Genomic DNA, 20,000 nt, shown 5'->3' with positions numbered 1-20,000 from the left:
AAACAATTCCCCGCGATGACAGAATCATACTCCTCGGTGATTTTAATGCAAGAGTTGGTCGCAGTTACCATCTCTGGGAAGGTGTTATTGGACGACACGGTGTTGGAAAGTGTAATGATAATGGACTACGTCTGCTGAACTTCTGCTCACAACACGATCTAGCTATCACCAACACCTGTTTCCAGCTCCGTGACATGTTCAAGACAACTTGGATGCACCCAAGATAAAAAACATGGCACATCCTTGACTATGCTATTGTTCGGCGCAAAGATCTGCGTGATGTTGAGATAATCAGAGCCATGAGAGGTGCAGATGGATGGACTGACCATCGCCTCATCCGGACAACCTTGAAGCTCCGAATACGTCCTCCTGCACGTCTCCAACCACCGCATTCAAGAATAAACCTATGCTCCCTAAGCGACCCAGTAAAACGAAACTCTTCCCAAGAAAATTTAACAACACGTCTCTCAGACCCTGATCAACCTGTCTTTCCTCCAACATAAGAAGGTCTAAATCAAGAGAGAGGGACCACATATGCAACATACTCCTTGACTCTGCCAAAAGTATCCTCGGCACTACCAAGAGGAAACATCGCGACTGGTTTGACGAACAATCAGCAGACATCCACCGATTACTTGAAGAAAAAAGGAAAGCTCATGAAGTAGCTATTAACTACCCAAGTGTCACAACACGAGCAGCCTTTGCAGAAACTAGGTCAAAGGTTCAACAAATGACAAGAACAATCCAAAATGAATGGTGGAGAAGATTGGCAAAGGATATTCAAGAATTTGCTGATACAGGTAACCAGCAGGAGTTTTATAGTGCCATAAAAAGAGCATATGGGACACAAAGAAACCCAACTTGCCCTGTTAGAAGTGCAGACGGAGCCAGATTTATTATAGACAAAAAGAAATACAGGACCGTTGGGCCGAGTATTACCAACACCTCCTAAACATGGGGAATCTCACAGACCCCACTGTGTTTGATACTCTCCCAGACATTCCCTCACTACTAGAATTAGACAACATGCCCACTCACTGGGAAGTGCATATATGTATATATATATGTATATGTATATATATATATATATATATATATACATATATATATATAGTATCTATATATATATGTACATATATATATGTACATATATGTATATATATATATGTATATGTATATATATGTATATATATATATATATATATACATATATATATATATATATATACATATATGAAGGTGGAAAAAGAAGTCATGGGTCTAGTTCCGAGTTCCTGAGTTTATTCCTGACCAGTTTCGTTCTATGCTTCTACAGAGGAATGGGACTCTGGAGTGAAGCTGGCGGTATACATAGTCTGAGTAGGACCGCGTTCCCTCCTTGGAGGTGGGTTCCGTTTGGTTGTACAATGGTTTATAATTTTTAATACAATGAACAATAGATACAGTATACAATAAATTTTTGCGATGTTATTATAAAACAGCTCCGGTGTGTATGGAATGTTGACCGAGGGTGTAACAGTGTAAGTGAAGTGAGTGGTGTAAAAATGTGGGAATCCTAAAAAGTGCCATAAGATAACTTATAGTATGAAATAATATAAAGATAAATATCTAGACAAATAGAATAAAATAAGATAAAATGAAATAAAATGAAAATAAAAAGAATGTGCTAATTTAAAGTGACATGACATCTCATCGCATATCGTTGTATGCCAGAATGTTATAAAATATATATATATATATGGTACAGTTTTACATATGGTGCTGCAAATAATTAAATAAATACCATATATGGTACCATATGTAAAACTGTACCATATATATATTTTTTTATAACATACACCACTCACTTCACTTACACTGTTACACCCTCGGTCAACATTCCACACACACCGGAGCTGTTTTATAATAACATCACAAAATTTTATTGTATACTGTATCTATTGTTCATTGTATTAGCAATTATAAACCATTGTACAACCAAACGGATCCCACCTCCAAGGAGGGAACGCGGTCCTACTCAGACTATGTATACCGCCAGCTTCACTACAGAGTCCCATTCCTCTGAAGAAACATAGAGCGAAACCGGTCAGGAATAAACTCAGGAACTCGGAAATAGAACCGTGACTTCTTTTTCCACCTTCATCAACTTGTCACAATGTACCAGCATATATATACATACACATATATATATATATATATATATATATATATATATATATATATGTATATATGTACATGTATATATATATATATCTATATATATATATATATGTATATACATATATATATGTGTATATACATACATATATATATATATATGTATATGTATATATACTTTAGTATAGAATGTTGACGTCTTGATGAAATATTTCAGACGTTATGATATAATTTTTTAAATAATTTTTGGTGAAAATTATTTAATTAGAAAATTTCAACATAATATTTTCTCTGATTGTACATTTTTCTCTATCTGACAAAAACAAAGGCATGTATATTTTGGCAGATGTGCCAATAATGTATCCGTATAACAACCACAACGGAAATAGCTTTGTGTAATGTGTAGATTTAATTACTATGTAAATAAACAGTATTGCCACATTTCCAACTTGGTACAATCAAACAATCACTCTCTTCTTCCTCTTCTTCTCTTTGCTCTCTTCCCTGTTCCTCACCCTTTCATCCACACTCCTTCACCTTCCCCCAACTTGCCTCACTCCTCTCTCTCTCTCTCTCTCTCTCTCTCTCTCTCTCTCTCTCTCTCTCTCTCTCTCTCTCTCTCTCTCTCTCTCTCTCTCTCTCTCTCTCTCTTTCTTTCACTAACTCTCCCACTCTCCCATTTTCTTACTCCCTCAGTCTCTCACTCCCACTCCCACTCACTCTCTCACTTCCTCACTCTCCCATTCTGTCACTCTCCCTTACTCTCACTCTTTCACTCCCACTCCCACTCACTCACCCTCTCACTTTCTCACTCCTACTCTCTCTCATTCCCACTCTCCCATTCTGTCACTCTCCCTCACTCTCCCATTTTCTAACTCTCTCAGTCCCTCACTCTCCCATTCTGTCACTCTCCCTTATTCTCACTCTCTCACTCCCACTCCCACTCACTCACTCTCTCACTCCTACTCTCACTCCTCCCAGTCTCCCATTCTGTCACTCTCCCTCACTCTCCCATTCTGTCACTCTACCTTACTATCACTCTCTCACTCCCACTCCCACTCCCACTCACTCACCCTCTCACTCTTCTCACTCCTACTCTCACTCCTCCCACTCTCCCATTGTGTCACTCTCCCTCACTCCCTGTCTCTCTATCGACAGCAGAACCCACGCGGGAGTGCGACCGGGCGTGTGAGAACGGAGGCCGCTGCGGCCCCGCCGGCGGCTGCGAGTGCCCCGAGGGCTACATGGGGCCCTACTGCGACACGGCACTCTGCTACCCGCAGTGTATGAACGGCGGCACCTGCACGGCGCCTGGCAGGTGCTCTTGCCCTCCAGGGTTCCAGGGGCGCCACTGCGAAGGAGGTAATATTCTCTCTCTCTCTCTCTCTCTCTCTCTCTCTCTCTCTCTCTCTCTCTCTCTCTCTCTCTCTCTCTCTCTCTCTCTCTCTCTCTCTCTCTCTCTCGCTCTCTCTCTCTCTATCTCTCTCTCTCTCGCTCTCTCTCTCTCTCTCTCTCTCTCTCTCTCTCTCTCTCTCTCTCTCTCTCTCTCTCTCTCTCTCTCTCTCTCTCTCTCTCTTTTACGAAGCTCCATGATGACGGCATCTTCCCTTTTTTGTTTTATTTTTCCATTCTCCAGCTGCCGTTTTTCATTATTATTTCCTTTTTTCTTTTCTAAGCCTACAGAACAGTAAGGACTCACACCTTCTTCCTGTTACTAACCAGAACAAAATATTCAAAGTTATGCACAGTAATAATCGTGACCATCTCGTCGGAATGATAAGGAACTCCGTAGCTTTCTTATTCTAGTTGACGCCAGACCGAAAAACGTCACTGTATCGACGTAAACAAATAATTATAAATAAACGAATAAACAAATAAATAGAATATGTTAAGGATTCCACGAGGTTGAAGCGGCTGAAACTGAAACTTCTGAAGTAATGTTTCAAGTCGAACTTGTCCCTGAAGTTCTGTTTCAGATCCCCTCTTAGGCTGAAACCTTTCTCAATACCTTGTTTGCAGGATCTAGACCCTTATCACATGGGATCCAAACCCTTATCAGAAATATTCAATCCTTATGTTCTTTATTTTTCACTCCGTTGTTGATATCGTTTTGGATTTCTGTATCTCTTGTGGTATCGGGATCTCTTTGATCTCTCTCCCTCTCTGTCTCTCTCTTCAGTCCCACCCTTTTGAACTTTTCTATCTCCATTTTTTCTTTTCCTTTTATCTTCTTTTAGCCACTCTCTTCTCTCTTTTCTCCTTCCTCCCACATTTTCTCCTCTTTTTTTTTCCTTCCTCCCTCTGTAACCCCGGTTATTGTTGTGGTTACATAAGATGGACTTAATGCGGGCGAGATAAACTCCAAAGGGGGGAGTTTTTTTTCTATTTATTTAACAGTTTATCTGGTCTTCAAACACAAATTATCAATAGGCCCTTTGGGCAAAATACAGTAAGTGTCGGGCCTTGGCCTCGGGAACATCTGCGGCTGGCAGGATCTTGACCTGCCCAGCTCTTCTGTCTTGGTCACATTATCGTCGCTTAATATAGGGGGTTAGTGGGTTGTCGTAAGTAAAGGTGTTAGTCTTGTACATTTAGACATTGTAGACAGTTCTACTTATGGGGTTTAGTCGTATGGTTGGTGGGTAGGGTTAGCTATGTTATGTATATGTTAGCTTGTGGGTAATATAATAGGGGCAGGTATAATAAAGGGGGTTTAATGGGTTTCTCTAGTGACATCAGGCATCTTCGTGTGACGATATTTTGTTTGTCTGAATTCTGCTGCGTTAGGTTGCTGAGGTCTGGGAAAGGGAAATCAGCGAAAAAGGGAGGGAATGCTATGTCGCAAGCATGTGGATCACGTGCGTGGTATGTGACAAGGTATGTAAAGGTTATAACTCTCCTTTCTCCCACGTTCTTTCACACAGATTTTATCCTTTTGAAACATTTTCTCATCCTTTCCACCACTACCATGGCATGTTCCTATCTCCCTAATCCTCTTTCTCCAACACTCTCCCTCTATCTCCCTCCTTTCCTCTCCCTTCTTTTCTACACTTTTCTCTATTACTACTCCTTCTACTCCCTCTCCTTCATATGTACTTTAAGAAATATATTAATAATAATATATATATATATATATATATATATATATGTATATATAATTTATATATGTATACGTACACACACACACACACACACACACACACACACACACACACACACACACACACACACACACACACACACACACAGACATACACATACACACACACGCACACACACACACACACACACACACACACACACACACACACACACACACACACACACACACACACACACACACACACACACACACACACACACACACACACACACACACATATATATATATATATATATATATATATATATGTAGATATATTAGAGAAGTAAGGGAGCAGGTTCTCTTGTATACGCATCGAGTTAAAAACGACAACATTCTCAGTTATTCAACTTTTTCATAAGGTTTTCCAAAGTTCTCATTAATCTTTTTGCATTAGGGGGATAAGCGGATATCAAATCACCTAATGTAGCCATATGATATATTTTGACGTTTCGTCCTCAGGGAGACATCATCAGAATTACATCTGTAACAATGAATTTACAGCAGTAAAATATTATCGAAAATAAATGACACATCTTTTGACAGACAATATTATATACTATGTAGAGTACTTACAATGTTAAATGTGTACCCTCACCATACTTTTGACAGTTTATATACTGTAACTTCCCCTGACCTCACCGGCTAACCTCACCTCGGATGGTCGCACGCTGAGTTAAGGATGGTGTGTGGAGGAGGTGTAGTGATTGGGCGTGGTTACCCCCTTACGTTAAGGCGCAGCGTGGAGTTAAAGTGACTTATTGTTCATGTCAAATCAGCTTGTTTCTTGATTGATAGGAAATTCTCTCAGATTAATAATGCTTCGAAACATTTGCAAATGTTGGAAGCAGTATATATACATACATACATATATATATATATATATATATATATGTATATGCTAATAAGAACATGGGTACGCGTGTTCACTTATGCAAAGTAAACCACTTGGAAAAAAGAAACTAACGAAGCAGAGCGCTTTCGTATATTACATCTTCAGTTGCACTGAAGATATAATATACGAAAGCGCTTTGCTTCGTTAGTTTCTTTTTTCCAAGTGGTCTACTTTGCATATATATATATATATATATATATATATATATATAAATATATATAAATATATGTGTGTGTGTGTGTGTATACATATTTACATATATATGTATATGTATACATATATATATATGTATGTATGCATATATATGTATATATGTATACATATATATGTATATATATAGATAGATAGGTAGATAGATAGATAGATAGATACGAGATATATAATAATTCCACCTGTCGTCCCCGGATTCGAACCAAGGTTCTTGTGAATATATATATATATATATATATATATATATATATATATATATATATATATATATATATATATATATATATATATATATATATATATATATATATATGATGTTGGTTTTTCTCCTGCAGGCATCTGTAGTGAGAAATGCTTGAACGGGGGCAAGTGTGTTCAGAAGGACACGTGTTCCTGCAGGAGAGGTTTCTATGGCAACCGCTGCGAATTTAGTAAGTTGAAAACCTGCATGACCGTTTTCTATGATTATGATATTTTATTGATTTATTTCTTGAACTTGTTTATTTGTAAATAATTTTTTTTATTTGTTTGTTGCATTAGTTGCTTAATTGTTTGTATGTTTACCAATTCATTTCTTTGTTTATATATTCATTTACCTATTCTTTTTCTTTATTTATTCAATTGTCTAACACGTTATCTGCTTTTTCATTTAGAAACTATTTACTTATTTTCTTATCTATGAAAATAGTTATTTCCGAGTTAGTTATTAATTTAATCTATTATATATATATATATATATATATATATATATATATATATATATATATATATATATGTATATTAGTTTTGATTATCAGAGGTATATCTGAGTTGTATGTATGTGTGTATGTAAGTATATATGTATGTATGTGTGTATGTATGTACATATATATGTATGTACAGTATGTATGTATGTATGTATGTATGTATGTATGTATGTATGTATGTATGTATGTATGTATGTATGTATGTATGTATGTATGTATGAATGTATATATGTATGTATGCATGTATATGTGTGTGTATGTATGTATGTATGTATGTATGTATGTATGTATGTATGTATGTATGTATGTATGTATGTATGTATGTATGTATGTATGTATGTATGTATGTATGTATGTATGTATGTATGTATGTATGTATGTATGTATATATGTATGTATGTATGTATGTATGTATGTATGCATGTATGTTTGTATGTATGTATGTATGTATGTATGTATGTATGTATGTATGTATGTATGTATGTATGTATGTATGTATGTATGTGTGTGTATGTATGTATGTATGTATATATGTATGTATGTATGTATGTATGTATGTATGTATGTATGTGTGTATGTATAGGATGTATGGGATGTATGTATGTATGCATGTATGTATGTATGTATGTATGTATGTATGTATGTATGTATGTATGTATGTATGTATGTATGTATGTATGTATGTATGTATGTATGTATGTATGTATGTATGTATGTATGTATGTATGTATGTATGTATGTATGTATGTACGTATGTATGTATGCATGTATGTATGAATGAATGCACGTATGTATGTGTACATGCATGCATGTATGTATGTATGTGTGTATGTATACATGTGTATACATACACTTGAAGTGAATCATCTGAAGTCAGCAAGAACCAGTGCTTCTATCCTTGGGAACACTATCACACCAAAGAAGTGGGTCGTAGAGGTGGTGAAGGAGAGTAGATGAAATAGATCAGTATTCAATCTTTAGTGGAGCGTAGACCCGAAAAATAAATAAAATGAATAAATAGAATTAAATGATAAATAAAAAAAATATGCCTTTGATCCTTAGGAGCGTGACTAAAAAAGAGAGAGATAGATAGAGAGAGAGAGAGAGAGAGAGAGTCGATTCAGTGAAGGGTCGTCAAATTCCTGACACGGGTCTTCCTCATTCAGGTAACCCTGTCTGGGGGACTTTACTGACACCCCTACGTACCATCGTCACGCATCAACCCTTCATGATTAGAGACTGTTCACTTATAACCCGAAAAATAGAAGCGCTGGTTACAGCTGACGTAGTAGTCAGCACTCCTTCAGGAGGACCCTATTCTTCTCCTTCAGGCAAATGCGTCATCCCGTGTCTTCGTGGTGGCCGTTGCAAGGGCGTCAACACTTGCCGATGTCCTGCCGGATACGCCGGTCATCACTGCGAAATAGAGGTGACGCCTCCAGTACTCGACGCCCAGGGTCTACCTGGCGAAGGCGCTGAAGAAGGTGGCCCGGGTTCCCGGAACGCGACGTCGGAAGCTCCTGACTCGGCCACGGCCCGGCGGGGGAAGAAGTGTTCCCAGAGGTGCCGCCAGGGCGTGTGCGCGCCTTCGGGGGAGTGTCACTGCCTGAAGGGGTTTTCCGGTCGCTGGTGCCGTTCTCGTGAGTGTGGCGTCAGTGTTGGAGGAGGTGGGGAGAGGGGGGCAATCTGTGGAGTTTACACACAAAAGAAGTAGAATAAAGGTATTTATATATATATAATAGAGAAGACTTCAAGAGACCATAAGGCCTACAACGAAGCAGTTCCATGTCCCTTACTATCTATCATCCCTATCCATAAATTTATCTAATTTTTTCTTAAAACAAGAACATAAGAACATAGGAATGGAGGAGACTGCAAGAGACTATAAGGCCTCCACGAGGCAGTTCCATGTCCCTTACCATCTGTCATCCCTATCCATAAAGCTATTTGATTTTATCTTAAAACAGCCAATTGTCTAAAGCGCTCTCTACGAGGTTACTAAATCTATTCCATTAGTTAACTATTCTGTCGGTAAGTCAATTTTTGCCTATTTCTTTCAACATAAATTTCTCCAATTAGATCAATTACTACGAGTTCTGCCTCGCTGCATTGATAAGATGATCTTGCCTGCATCACCCTTCTTAAAACCCTTTGACCATTTGAATACCTCTATTAGATCACCCTGCACTCTTCGTCTTTCCAAACACACACACACACACACACACACACACACACACACACACACACACACACACACACACACACACACACACACACACACACACACACACACACACACACACACACACACACACACACACACACACACACACACACACACACACACACACACACACACACACACACACACACACACACACACACACACACACACACACACACACACACACACACACACACACACACACACACACACACACACACACACACACACATCGGTCGAAGTGACAACGAAGTTTGGAACTCCAGGAAAACTTCAATTTTCATCGATCTCAACAACGAGGGAGTACCTTTGTTGTATTAGTATGGAAGAAGAAAATTCGTGGTGTAGTGGGAAGATGAAGAAAAAGGAGAAAGAGAGGGATTACTAAGGAAAATGGAAGGAAATGAGGAAGGGGACGAACGGGCCCCGGATGTTAGAAGGGGTGTAAACAAAAGGGGCACAGAACACACGGACGAGGAAGAACAAGGGAGCAGAGCTGTCAAAAGCAGAAACATAGATAATAGCAGCTCAATGGAAAGAGAAGATAACTGCTTTTATGGATTTAATGAGGGAGGAGGTGACAACCTCCCCCGACTAGTAAATCTAGAGGAGAAACTAAAAAAAATGAACGAAGCATGGGAGGTTAGGTTTAACCAATTAACACTAGTTACCCAAAGAGTTGATAAACTGGAAGAACTAAAGAAGGAGAATCAAAACCTAACTAAAGAAATAGAAGAATTAAAAAGACAGTTAAAAGAAGTAAAAGATGAGAATGAGGAATTAAAGAAGAATAAAGAGAATAAAGAGTCCATAGCAAAAGAAGCACAGGGTTGGAGAAAAGTCCAAGAGAACAACAAAATTGTATTTAGAGATATAGTGACACAACAGATGAAAGAACAAACTAAGGACACAGTTATTAAAGTGATGAGAGAGAAGGAGAATATAGTAAGAGACTTAGCGGACAAAAAGAAATGTATAATTATATTAGGGATGGAAGAGAAGCATAATCCAAATAGGACCACAAGAGTAAAAGAGGAGAAGGAAAAGGTAAACAAGATATTAGAAGTAGTTCAAGAGGATGGACAAGAAACAGGGAAAGAAATTGAAGAAATATATAGAATAGGGAAATACAATACATATAAAACCAGACCAATTAATGATAAAATAGAATATATTAGCAAAAACAGGGAAACTAGCAGACAGTGATCAATATAAAACGGTATGGATAAAAAGAGAAATGGATAAAAAGGAAAGAGAGGATGAGAAAACAAAAAGACTAAAAACTAAGAAAAAAAGAAAGAAAAAAGAACAGAGAAAAAGATCAATTCTATTGGAGAGTAGTGGATATGAAAGTGAGGAAATGATTCATAGCAGAGAAAAATGGAAGGGAAACAGAAAACACGATGGAAGTAGTCACATATGGAAAGAATAAATGAGATGATTATGATGGAAGTGGAGGACAGGGATGGGAAGAGCAGAAAGTTTGTGGTAAATTATGTGCCTCCTAAAATGGCTTCGTGGGAAGAGATGAAACACAAAAATATGTTAGAAGACACAAGGATAACACTAAAGAAGATAATGGAAGATAGAGAAAGAATAGTTATAATGGGTGATTTTAATTGTAAATAAATCTGCTGGGAAGAGATGACAGTGAAGGGTGGAGAAGACCTATGGGGAAATGTACTACTTGATATGATTATAGAACATACAATGACGTAATGGATACAAGAGAATACTAGGTATAGAAATGAGGAAGAACCATCGAGACTGGACCTAATAATCACATAAAAACCCGAAATAGCGGACAAGATTGAATATAAGACGCCAATAAGTAAAAGTGACCACATATTGGTTGAACTGGAACTAAATGAGGAAAAATACATGGAAAAAAACGAATAATGTGGAAAGGGAAGATTGATGTCTGGATTTTTTTTTATATGAAATAAGAGAATTCTTTCAAAAAGCAGACTGGGAAAGGATACACAAGGAAACAACAGTAGAAGAGAAATGGAATATTTTGACAAAAATTTATAAAGAAGGAGTGGAAAAGTATGTTCCAAGACAAAAGCAAGAAAAAGGATATGTAAAGTATTGTTACAACAAAAGATGTAGGGAGTTAAAAGACAAAAGGGATAAAGCTTGGATAAAATGGAAAAATACAAAAGGCCTGAAAAATGGAAAATATATACTAGTTATAGAAATGAATATGTACAAGTGTGCAGAGCAGAAAAGAGAAAATATGAAAAAGATGGCATAGAAAAATGTAAAGATCAACCAAATCTAATATACAGATTTGTAAACAACAAACTGAAAAACAAACTTGAATTAGAGAGACTACGACAAGGAGGAGTAGAATACACAGAGGAAATAGAAATGGCAGAAATTATGAACAAACATTTTAAATCGGTGTTTACGAGGGAGAACATACAACTTAGAGATATCTGATGGGAGGAGAAAGTCCCCCCTATGAAAGAGATAGAAGTAACAAGGAATGAAATAATGAATCACTTGAGTAATCTCGATGTCAGAAAATTGCATGGACCAGATGAAATGGCAAACTGGATTTTGAGAGAATGCAAGAATGAACTAACAGACAAAATGCATAGTCTAATAAGCAGTTCATTGAAAGAAGGAAAAGTTTCAGAAGATTGGAAAAGAGCAAATATAGTACCAATATATAAAGGGGTGAACAAGGAAGACTCCACTAACTATAGACCAATCTATCTTACAAGTACGATAGCTAAAATTTGTAAAAGAATTATCAAAATTAGATGGGTAAGGCATTTGAAAAAAAAACAACAACAATGTACTAAATCCAAGGCAATTTGGATTTAGACAAGGACGATCATGCGTCACAAAATTAATGTATTTCTATTCAAGGCTAATAGATGTAATACAAGAAAGAGATAGATGGGCTGATTGTACATTTCTAGACCTGAAAAAAGCTTTTGATAAGGTGCCACATAAGAAATTGCTAAAGAAATTAGAAACTGCAGGAGGAATACAGGGCAAACTGCTGAAGTGGATGGAAGACTTCTTGCATGAAAGAAAAATGAGAGTGGTGATAAGAGACAAACACTCTAACTGGGATGAAGTGATAAGTGGAGTTCCACAAGGAACAGTTCTGGCCCCAATAATGTTTGCTATATATATTAATTATATGGATAAAGGAATTGAAAGTTATATGAGCTTCTTTGCGGACGATGCAAAATTGTTGAAAAAAGTGAACACTATAGAAGATAGTGAGTCGCTACAGAGTGATCTCAATAAAGTATGGAAATAGAATAGGAAGTGGGAGATGGAATTCAATATCAAGAAGTGTAGTATAATGGAATTTGGAAGAAGCAAAAAAGAATAATGGGATCATATAAGTTGGGAGAGAAAGAAATTAAAAAAGTAGCAAATGATAAGGACCTGGGAGTCATTATTATGAATAATATGTCCCCTGAGAAACATATACACAAAATTTTTGGAGAAACTTATAATCTAATAAGAACAATCAAAGTGGCATTCACATACCTGGATGAAGAAATGGTGAAGAAAATACTAGTCACTTTGATAAGACCAAAATATGAGTATGCAGCGGCGACGTGGTCATCAAGTACAAAAAAAATGTACAACAAAACTTAAAAGAATACAAGGAGCAATTACGAATTTGGCACCAACACTTTCAGAACTATCATATGAAGAGAGACTAGTAAAACTTGAGCAACAGACATTAGAGCAAAGAAGAAAGAGAGGAGACTTGATAACTATTTATAGAATCATAAAAGGCATAGAAACTATTGATAGAGAAGATCTAGTAAAATGGGATAGTAAAGATACAAGAGGACACGGAAAAAAATCAAGAAAGTCAGTTATAGAGGAGATCTGAAAAAGAACAGCTTTCCCCACAGGGTAATAGGCGTTTGGAACAAGTTAGATGAAAATGTGGTGTATGCAAAAACGATACACGAACTTAAAAACCGTCTAGATAAAATGAGATATGAAGATGGGACACCATGAGCATAGCTCCCCTTCCCGTAAAATATAACTAGGTAACTACAACTAGGTAAATACACACACACACACACACACACACACACACACACACACACACACACACACACACACACACACACACACACACACACACACACACACACACACACACACACACACACACACACACACACACACACACACACACACACACACACACACACACACACACACACACACACACACACACACACACACGAACCACAGGTGGGAACGGACGGCTAGAAATGAGCTCTGAAGTGCAGCGCTTTTTCAATAAATTCGAAGGAAACACCTAGCTTGTATTTACATTCGGGATAAAGAGCTATATTCATCGAGTGACCGAAATGATAAAATAGAATAAATTCAACACTATTGTTAAATACAAAAAATGGAGAATGATGAAGGAGAAAGACGAAAAAGTAAACCAACGAAGAGAGGATGGGATGTAAGGAGAGTGGAATCACGGCAGGTGGCTATACCTAAAAAGTCCTGCATGGTAGAAACTCCAGTATCAACTCAAAGGTTTGTTAATAATGTATTTTCAGGGTTTATAAAAGAAAGTGGAATACTAGGTAGAGGTTTAGAATTGGAAAGAGAATCTAGGTATAAAAATGCCCTAAGAAATCGGAAGATTGCAGAATTGATAGAGGAACTAATTGATCTGAAAGCTGAATACAGGACAATGTACAGAGAGGTGAACCAGCTAAAAAAGCTAATGCCGAAAATAACAGAGAGCTTAATGATCTAAAAAAGGAATTAAACATAGTCAAAAGTAACAACGAAAGAATGAAAAATGAAGATAAAAACAAAAATGAGGCTTTGGAAAAAGAAGTGAAAGAACAAATACAAGCGGTGACCGAGAAAGTTGGAGAAACTATTAAAGATACAGATCTCCAAGAAATAAGATATCAATGGAAAGTGGAACAAGAAAATAGAAAAATAACTTTTAAAGAAACAGTACAGCGACAAGTAGAAGAAAATGCTAAAGAAACGGTACTTAAAGTAATTAAGGAAAAAAAGAATTGGGTCAGAGACACAATGGATAAAAAAGTGCATAGTAGTTTATAGTACTAAAAAAAAAAAAAACATAATGTACCTAGATGTCAAAGAGAAAAAGAAAAGAAAGAAATTGCAAAAGAAATTTTGTAAAATATACAAGAGGGGGGACAAGTAATGTACAAAGAAATAAAATTACATAGAATGGGTCAGTACTCGAAAAAAAAAAAAATATATATATATATATATATATATATATATATATATATATATATATATATATATAGATAGATAGATAGATAGATAGATGACCACTAAAGATCAAATTAAGGTCTCAAATGATAGCAGAAGGAGTACTATCAAAAACAGCAAAGCTGGTAAATAGTGAAAATTACAAAAACGTATGGATAGAAAAAGAAACGAGCGATGAGAAAAAAGAGAGGGAAAACACTAAGAAATGAAGAAGAAAAAAAAAAAGAGATCGAAAAAAAAATGAGAGTACTAGACCTCAGGCTGAGAAAATGGTATTAAAAAAAAGAAGAAAAAAAAAGGGGGGGGGGGAGAGAGAGAGAGAGAAAGGAAAAACATAAAAAAAAAGCGTATACCAACATGATTCTAGGACTAAATATATGAAACGACTATCTGGCAGCAGAGAAACCAGACATAATGGGAATTGTGGAGACGAAAGTTAAAAAGGTCTACTACCATCAAATACTGTGGGACAAGGTTTATACAACCATTGGAGGAAAAATAGAAAGGAGAAACAGGGTGGAGGAGTCATGTTTCTGACTATGAAAGGCTTAAATGTAACAAAAATAACAGAAGGAAAAAATAATGTGGAGTTGATTATGATAAAAGTTGAAAACAGTGACATTAAAAGTAGAAAATATGTAGTAATATATGTGCCCCCAAAAATATACTCTTGGACAGAGAGTGATCATTCCAAAATATTGGAAGACACAAAGCACACATTAAATGAATCACTGAAAGGAGGAAACATAGTAATTATGGGTGACTTTAACTCAAAAGAAATATGTTGAGAAGAAATGACAGTGAAACGTGGAGAAGACCTATGTGGAAATACACTACTTGATATGACCAATTAATACACAATGACTCAGTGGATAAAGGAAAATACCAGATATAGAAACAATGAAGAACCGTCGAGACTAGATTTAATATTTACGTCAGAGCCTGAAATTGTGGATAAAATGGAATACAAGATAACAATTGGGAAGAGTGACCAAATACTAGTAGAGTTCGAACTAAAAGAGCAAATTGATTTGAGAAGAAATAAGAAACATAGAAAAAGGAAGGTTAACTGTGAGAAACAGAAAATTTGTTCAAAATGTAAATTGGGAAAACTTCTTAAATGAAGAAGCAAAGATGGGAGATAAATAGAAATTAAAAGAAATTTATAAAGAGAGAATAGATAAATATGTACCAAAGCAGAAGCAAGAAAGGATGCACATTAAGTGCTGATACAACAAAAAATGTAGTGAGGCTAAAGATATAAGAGACAAATCTTGGAAAAGATAAAAAACAAACGAGTAAGTGGCAAACATATATCAAACTAAGAAATGGATATGTAAAAATACGCAGGGAAAAGAGAAAATATGAAAAAGATATAACAGAAAAATGCAAAGACCAACCTAAACTATTCTACATGTATGTGAATGGTAAACTAAAAGATAAACAAGAAATAGTGAAACTGAGTCAAGGGAATGACGAATATATAGATGATGTAGAAATGGCTGAAATTATGAACAAACATTTTAAATCTGTATTCACAATTGAAAGTACACAAAATTAGGAGGAAGGACAGAAAGATCCCCCCAGTGAAAGAAATAACTGTGACACAGAAGGAAATAATGGACCACATAAAAAACCTTGGATATCAAAAGAACGTATAGATGAGCTAACAGAAAAAAGATATAAGATAATTAATTGATTACTCACTCAAAGAAGGAAAGGTATCACAAGATTGGAAAAATGCAGATATTATACCAATATATAAATGGGGAAAAGGAAAACCCAACAAACTATAGACCGGTCTCCCTTACAAGCACAATAATAAAATATAGGTGAAAAAGTTAACAAAAGTAGATGGATTAAACATCTGGAAGAAAATGATATACTGAATCCAAAACAATTTGGCTTTAGATACAGATGATCATGTGCCAACTTGATTTGCTTTTACTCGAGGCTAATATAAATAATGCAAGAAAGGGGTGGATGGGCTGATTGTGCTTTCCTAGATTTACAAAAAGCATTTGATAAAGTACCACACAAAAAACTACTAAGAAAAATCGAAATAACAGGTGGTGTACAAGGAAAGTTATTGAAATGGATGGAAGATTTCCTGAACGGGAGAAAAAAAGAGGGTGATACTTAGAGACGAAAACTCGACCTGGGAAGAAATGATAAGTGGAGTCCCACAAGGTTCTGTATTGGCTCCAATAATGTTCGCCATATTTATATATATATATATATATATATATATATATATATATATATATATATATATATATATATATATATATATATATGACATAGATGAAGGTGTGGAATGTTATATGAATTCCTTTGCAGATGATGCAAAGCTACTAAAGAAAGTAAGTACAGAGGAAGACTGTGAATCACTACAGAGAGACCTGGATAAAGTCTGGAAATGGAGTCAAAAGTGTGAAGTAAACTTCAACATCAAGAAATGTAGTATAATGGAATTTGGGAATAGTAAAAATAGAATATCCGGGCAATATGTAATTGGCGCAAAGGAAGTAAAAAAAAGTTAGCTCGGAAAGGGACCTAGGAGTAATTATCAGTAAAGACATGTCACCAGACAAGCATATCAGCAAAATAGTCAAAGAAACCCTCAATTTACTAAGATCAATGAAAGTGGCCTTTGACCACTGGGGTGATGAAATGGTAAAGGAAATATTAGTCACACTGACAAGACCAAGATTTGAGTTCGCTGCGACACTATGGATACCCAGTACAAAAAAAGAATATAAAGAAATTAGAAATAATCTAAAGGGCAACGACAAAGAAGGCACCAACACTCTCTAAATTGACATACGAACAAAGATTGTCCAAACTCGAACTACCAATCCTGGAACAGAGAAGAGAAAGTGAAGATCTACTGGCCATTTACAGAATTATGAAAGGGATGGAAGTTCTCGACAGAGAAGATTTATTAAAGTCAGATAAAAAGAAAACAAGAGGACAAGAAAAGAAACTCAAAAAGGATAGTTATAGAAAAGATCTGAAAAAGAATAGTTTCCCAAATAGAGTGGTAGATGCCTGGAACAAATTGGATGAGGCAACAGTATGTGCAAAAAACTATACAAGAATTTAAGAACAAACTAGATGCTGAAAGATTCAAAGACGGGTCACTACGAGTATGGCTCCCTTCCCGTATAATACAACTAAATACAACTAGGTAAACACACACACACACACACACACACACACACACACACACACACACACACACACACACACACACACACACACACACACAGGGATGTTCTCACAGGATATTTTGTATGAGATATTAAATAAATAAGGCAAAAAAGTATTTCTAGCGTAGCCATACCTTTTTGTTGCCTCCTCTATCTTTATAATCATACTGGAATGGGTTTGTATGAATACGCTTTATCATGACTAGTTTGATTAACTGGTCCCAGTTGATCACGATGCCTCCACTTTTTTATTTTTTGTTTTTTTAATAAAACAGTATATAGATTACACTCTCCAGGGGATACTAATTTATCTGTACCTTTTTTACCACATTAGGAAATCGGAAGCAGAACGGACGGAAGTCGAAGAAAGGTCGACGATCCGGTCGTCGAAGAAAGATCTGGGTATAGAGGTTAAGGTAATACCGACAAAGATTAAGTGCTACTGACGAGGGCCTACTACTGGCCAACCCGTCCCGTCTCGTGTGCTGTTGGCCACTGCAAAGAGTGGCCGCTTTGCATGGTCATCGCAGGCAGTACTTTGGTGATAACCTCTGGAGGAGGCACCACCAAGGAAGGCGGGGACCCGAAAGAACAGAGGTGGGATGCTTGGTGAACTGCTTTCGCCCTCAGGATGTTAGGTATTTCTTAAAGAAAAGGAAAAAAAAAAAAGTCGAGGACTTCAGACTTTGCGGGTTCTTCGTAAATATCCTCTAAGTCGAAGAACCTCGGAGCCAAAAGAAAGTGGAAGGCAAAAATCTTCGTAAAGGACTTCGGAGGGCGTCAATCGCTTTGTCAGGGGCGATCAGGTCGAGAACCAAGACGTCAACGACTCTTGGTGACAAAACATTGAGAGAAAAAAGGAGATGCTGGGCACTCCAAGGACGACCCAGACGAGGAGTCAACGATGTTTGAGAACGTCAGAATAGGGATACCTGATGTGGCGAGTGTGTGACGTTATAATATGAGAAATCAAAACTAAGAAAAATAAGTCTCATTCCGGCCGTATGGCAAAGGCTTCAGTCCCTCCTGCTGTACCCCTGTCATATTGTGTAAGCTATACTAGTCATTAAGTGTGCACAGAAAACTCCGCCCCATTAAACATTGGCCCCTCGCCTTACAGTTCATTGGCTACCATAGGCCCCACCCCCTGAAGCTCATTAGCTACCATAGGCTCCAACCCCTGTAGCTCATTAGCTATCATTGGTCTTCAAAAAAAAAAAAAAAAAAAAAAACTCAACATTTGCGTTTCCTTAGAGTTTCATCACCTCATCTGTTATAAATATTCCAGGGACAGGACATCATCCAGGTTTCATCAATGAACCACTCATTCCAATACTGTGGGTGGGGCTTCTATGCAAACTTAGATGACTGTAGTCACATCTACAGTCTCAGGTGATAAAACAGGACACCCCCCTTTTTCACCCCTGACCAATCGTGATCACCATGCTACAGTTGATGATACTTTCCTCTAGTTCCCTTCAGTCAAACTTTATTGGGATTCATCAGGGAAGAAAATGGAGCGTAGCTTGTTCCGCCTGAGGCCATAACAATGACTCTAATTGTAAAGTTCTCTCTCACGAGTCGTGGAACCGCACAACATATAATATAGAAAAAGAGTCATCCCTCATGGATATGCCTCTTAAAGATAGGCCACATGGTGTATCCGCAATGGACGTATTACATATTGTATCCTTTCCAACCCCTGTAGTGGTATCTAGATCCAACCAATAGACCTTAAGCTTTATTTCTACTGGACCGAGAAGGGGTTTAGTTTGGGTTAGATGAAGTTTAAAGGGCTTGGATACCCTAAACGAGACCTCTAGAAATTTTCTACAGAGGTAAGGCAGTCCTTCGACGGACTCTACAGTTTTTGACCTCGAGACATTGTTCATCAAAGTGAAATTACCTGAACGTAGACATAACGAAGTAGACGTTATCCAAATGAGACGAAATTATTTGATACATATTTAACAATACTAGGGATTCCTTCATATTGATAAAATCGCCTGACGGCAATCATAAATTATGTGTTTGACCTCATTGAAAGATTTAAGCAAAGACAAAAGACGACTTTGAGGACCCCATGAATCCGGCCTTAAGACTGAGAGACTATGCTTACTAACCAATAGTTAACTAGGAAATG

General features: G+C 36.9%; 1 protein-coding gene across 2 annotated transcripts in view; it reads left to right on the top strand.

Moving 5' to 3' along the window:
• LOC143025456 (uncharacterized) overlaps window positions 1-20,000 on the top strand; it is a 73,672-nt gene that overhangs the window by 52,374 nt on the left and 1,298 nt on the right. Inside the window, exons 7-10 of one of the 2 annotated variants that reach the window (XM_076185145.1) lie at window positions 3,316-3,519; window positions 6,740-6,835; window positions 8,482-8,790; window positions 18,192-20,000. The exon at window positions 18,192-20,000 is cut by the window's right edge and continues 1,298 nt beyond it. In XM_076185145.1, coding sequence (XP_076041260.1) covers window positions 3,316-3,519; window positions 6,740-6,835; window positions 8,482-8,790; window positions 18,192-18,265 — 683 coding nt within the window. In that variant the 3' untranslated portion in view covers window positions 18,266-20,000. The remainder of the gene's footprint in view (window positions 1-3,315; window positions 3,520-6,739; window positions 6,836-8,481; window positions 8,791-18,191) is intronic. The other variant, XM_076185146.1, reaches the window with a different exon arrangement.

This window comes from Oratosquilla oratoria, chromosome 5 (assembly GCF_046742065.1).
Source record: "Oratosquilla oratoria isolate Oo_2021 chromosome 5, ASM4674206v1, whole genome shotgun sequence".
NCBI lineage: Eukaryota > Metazoa > Arthropoda > Malacostraca > Stomatopoda > Squillidae > Oratosquilla > Oratosquilla oratoria.
Note: the sequence above shows the minus strand (reverse complement) of the source record. Positions and strands in the feature narration are given on the sequence as shown.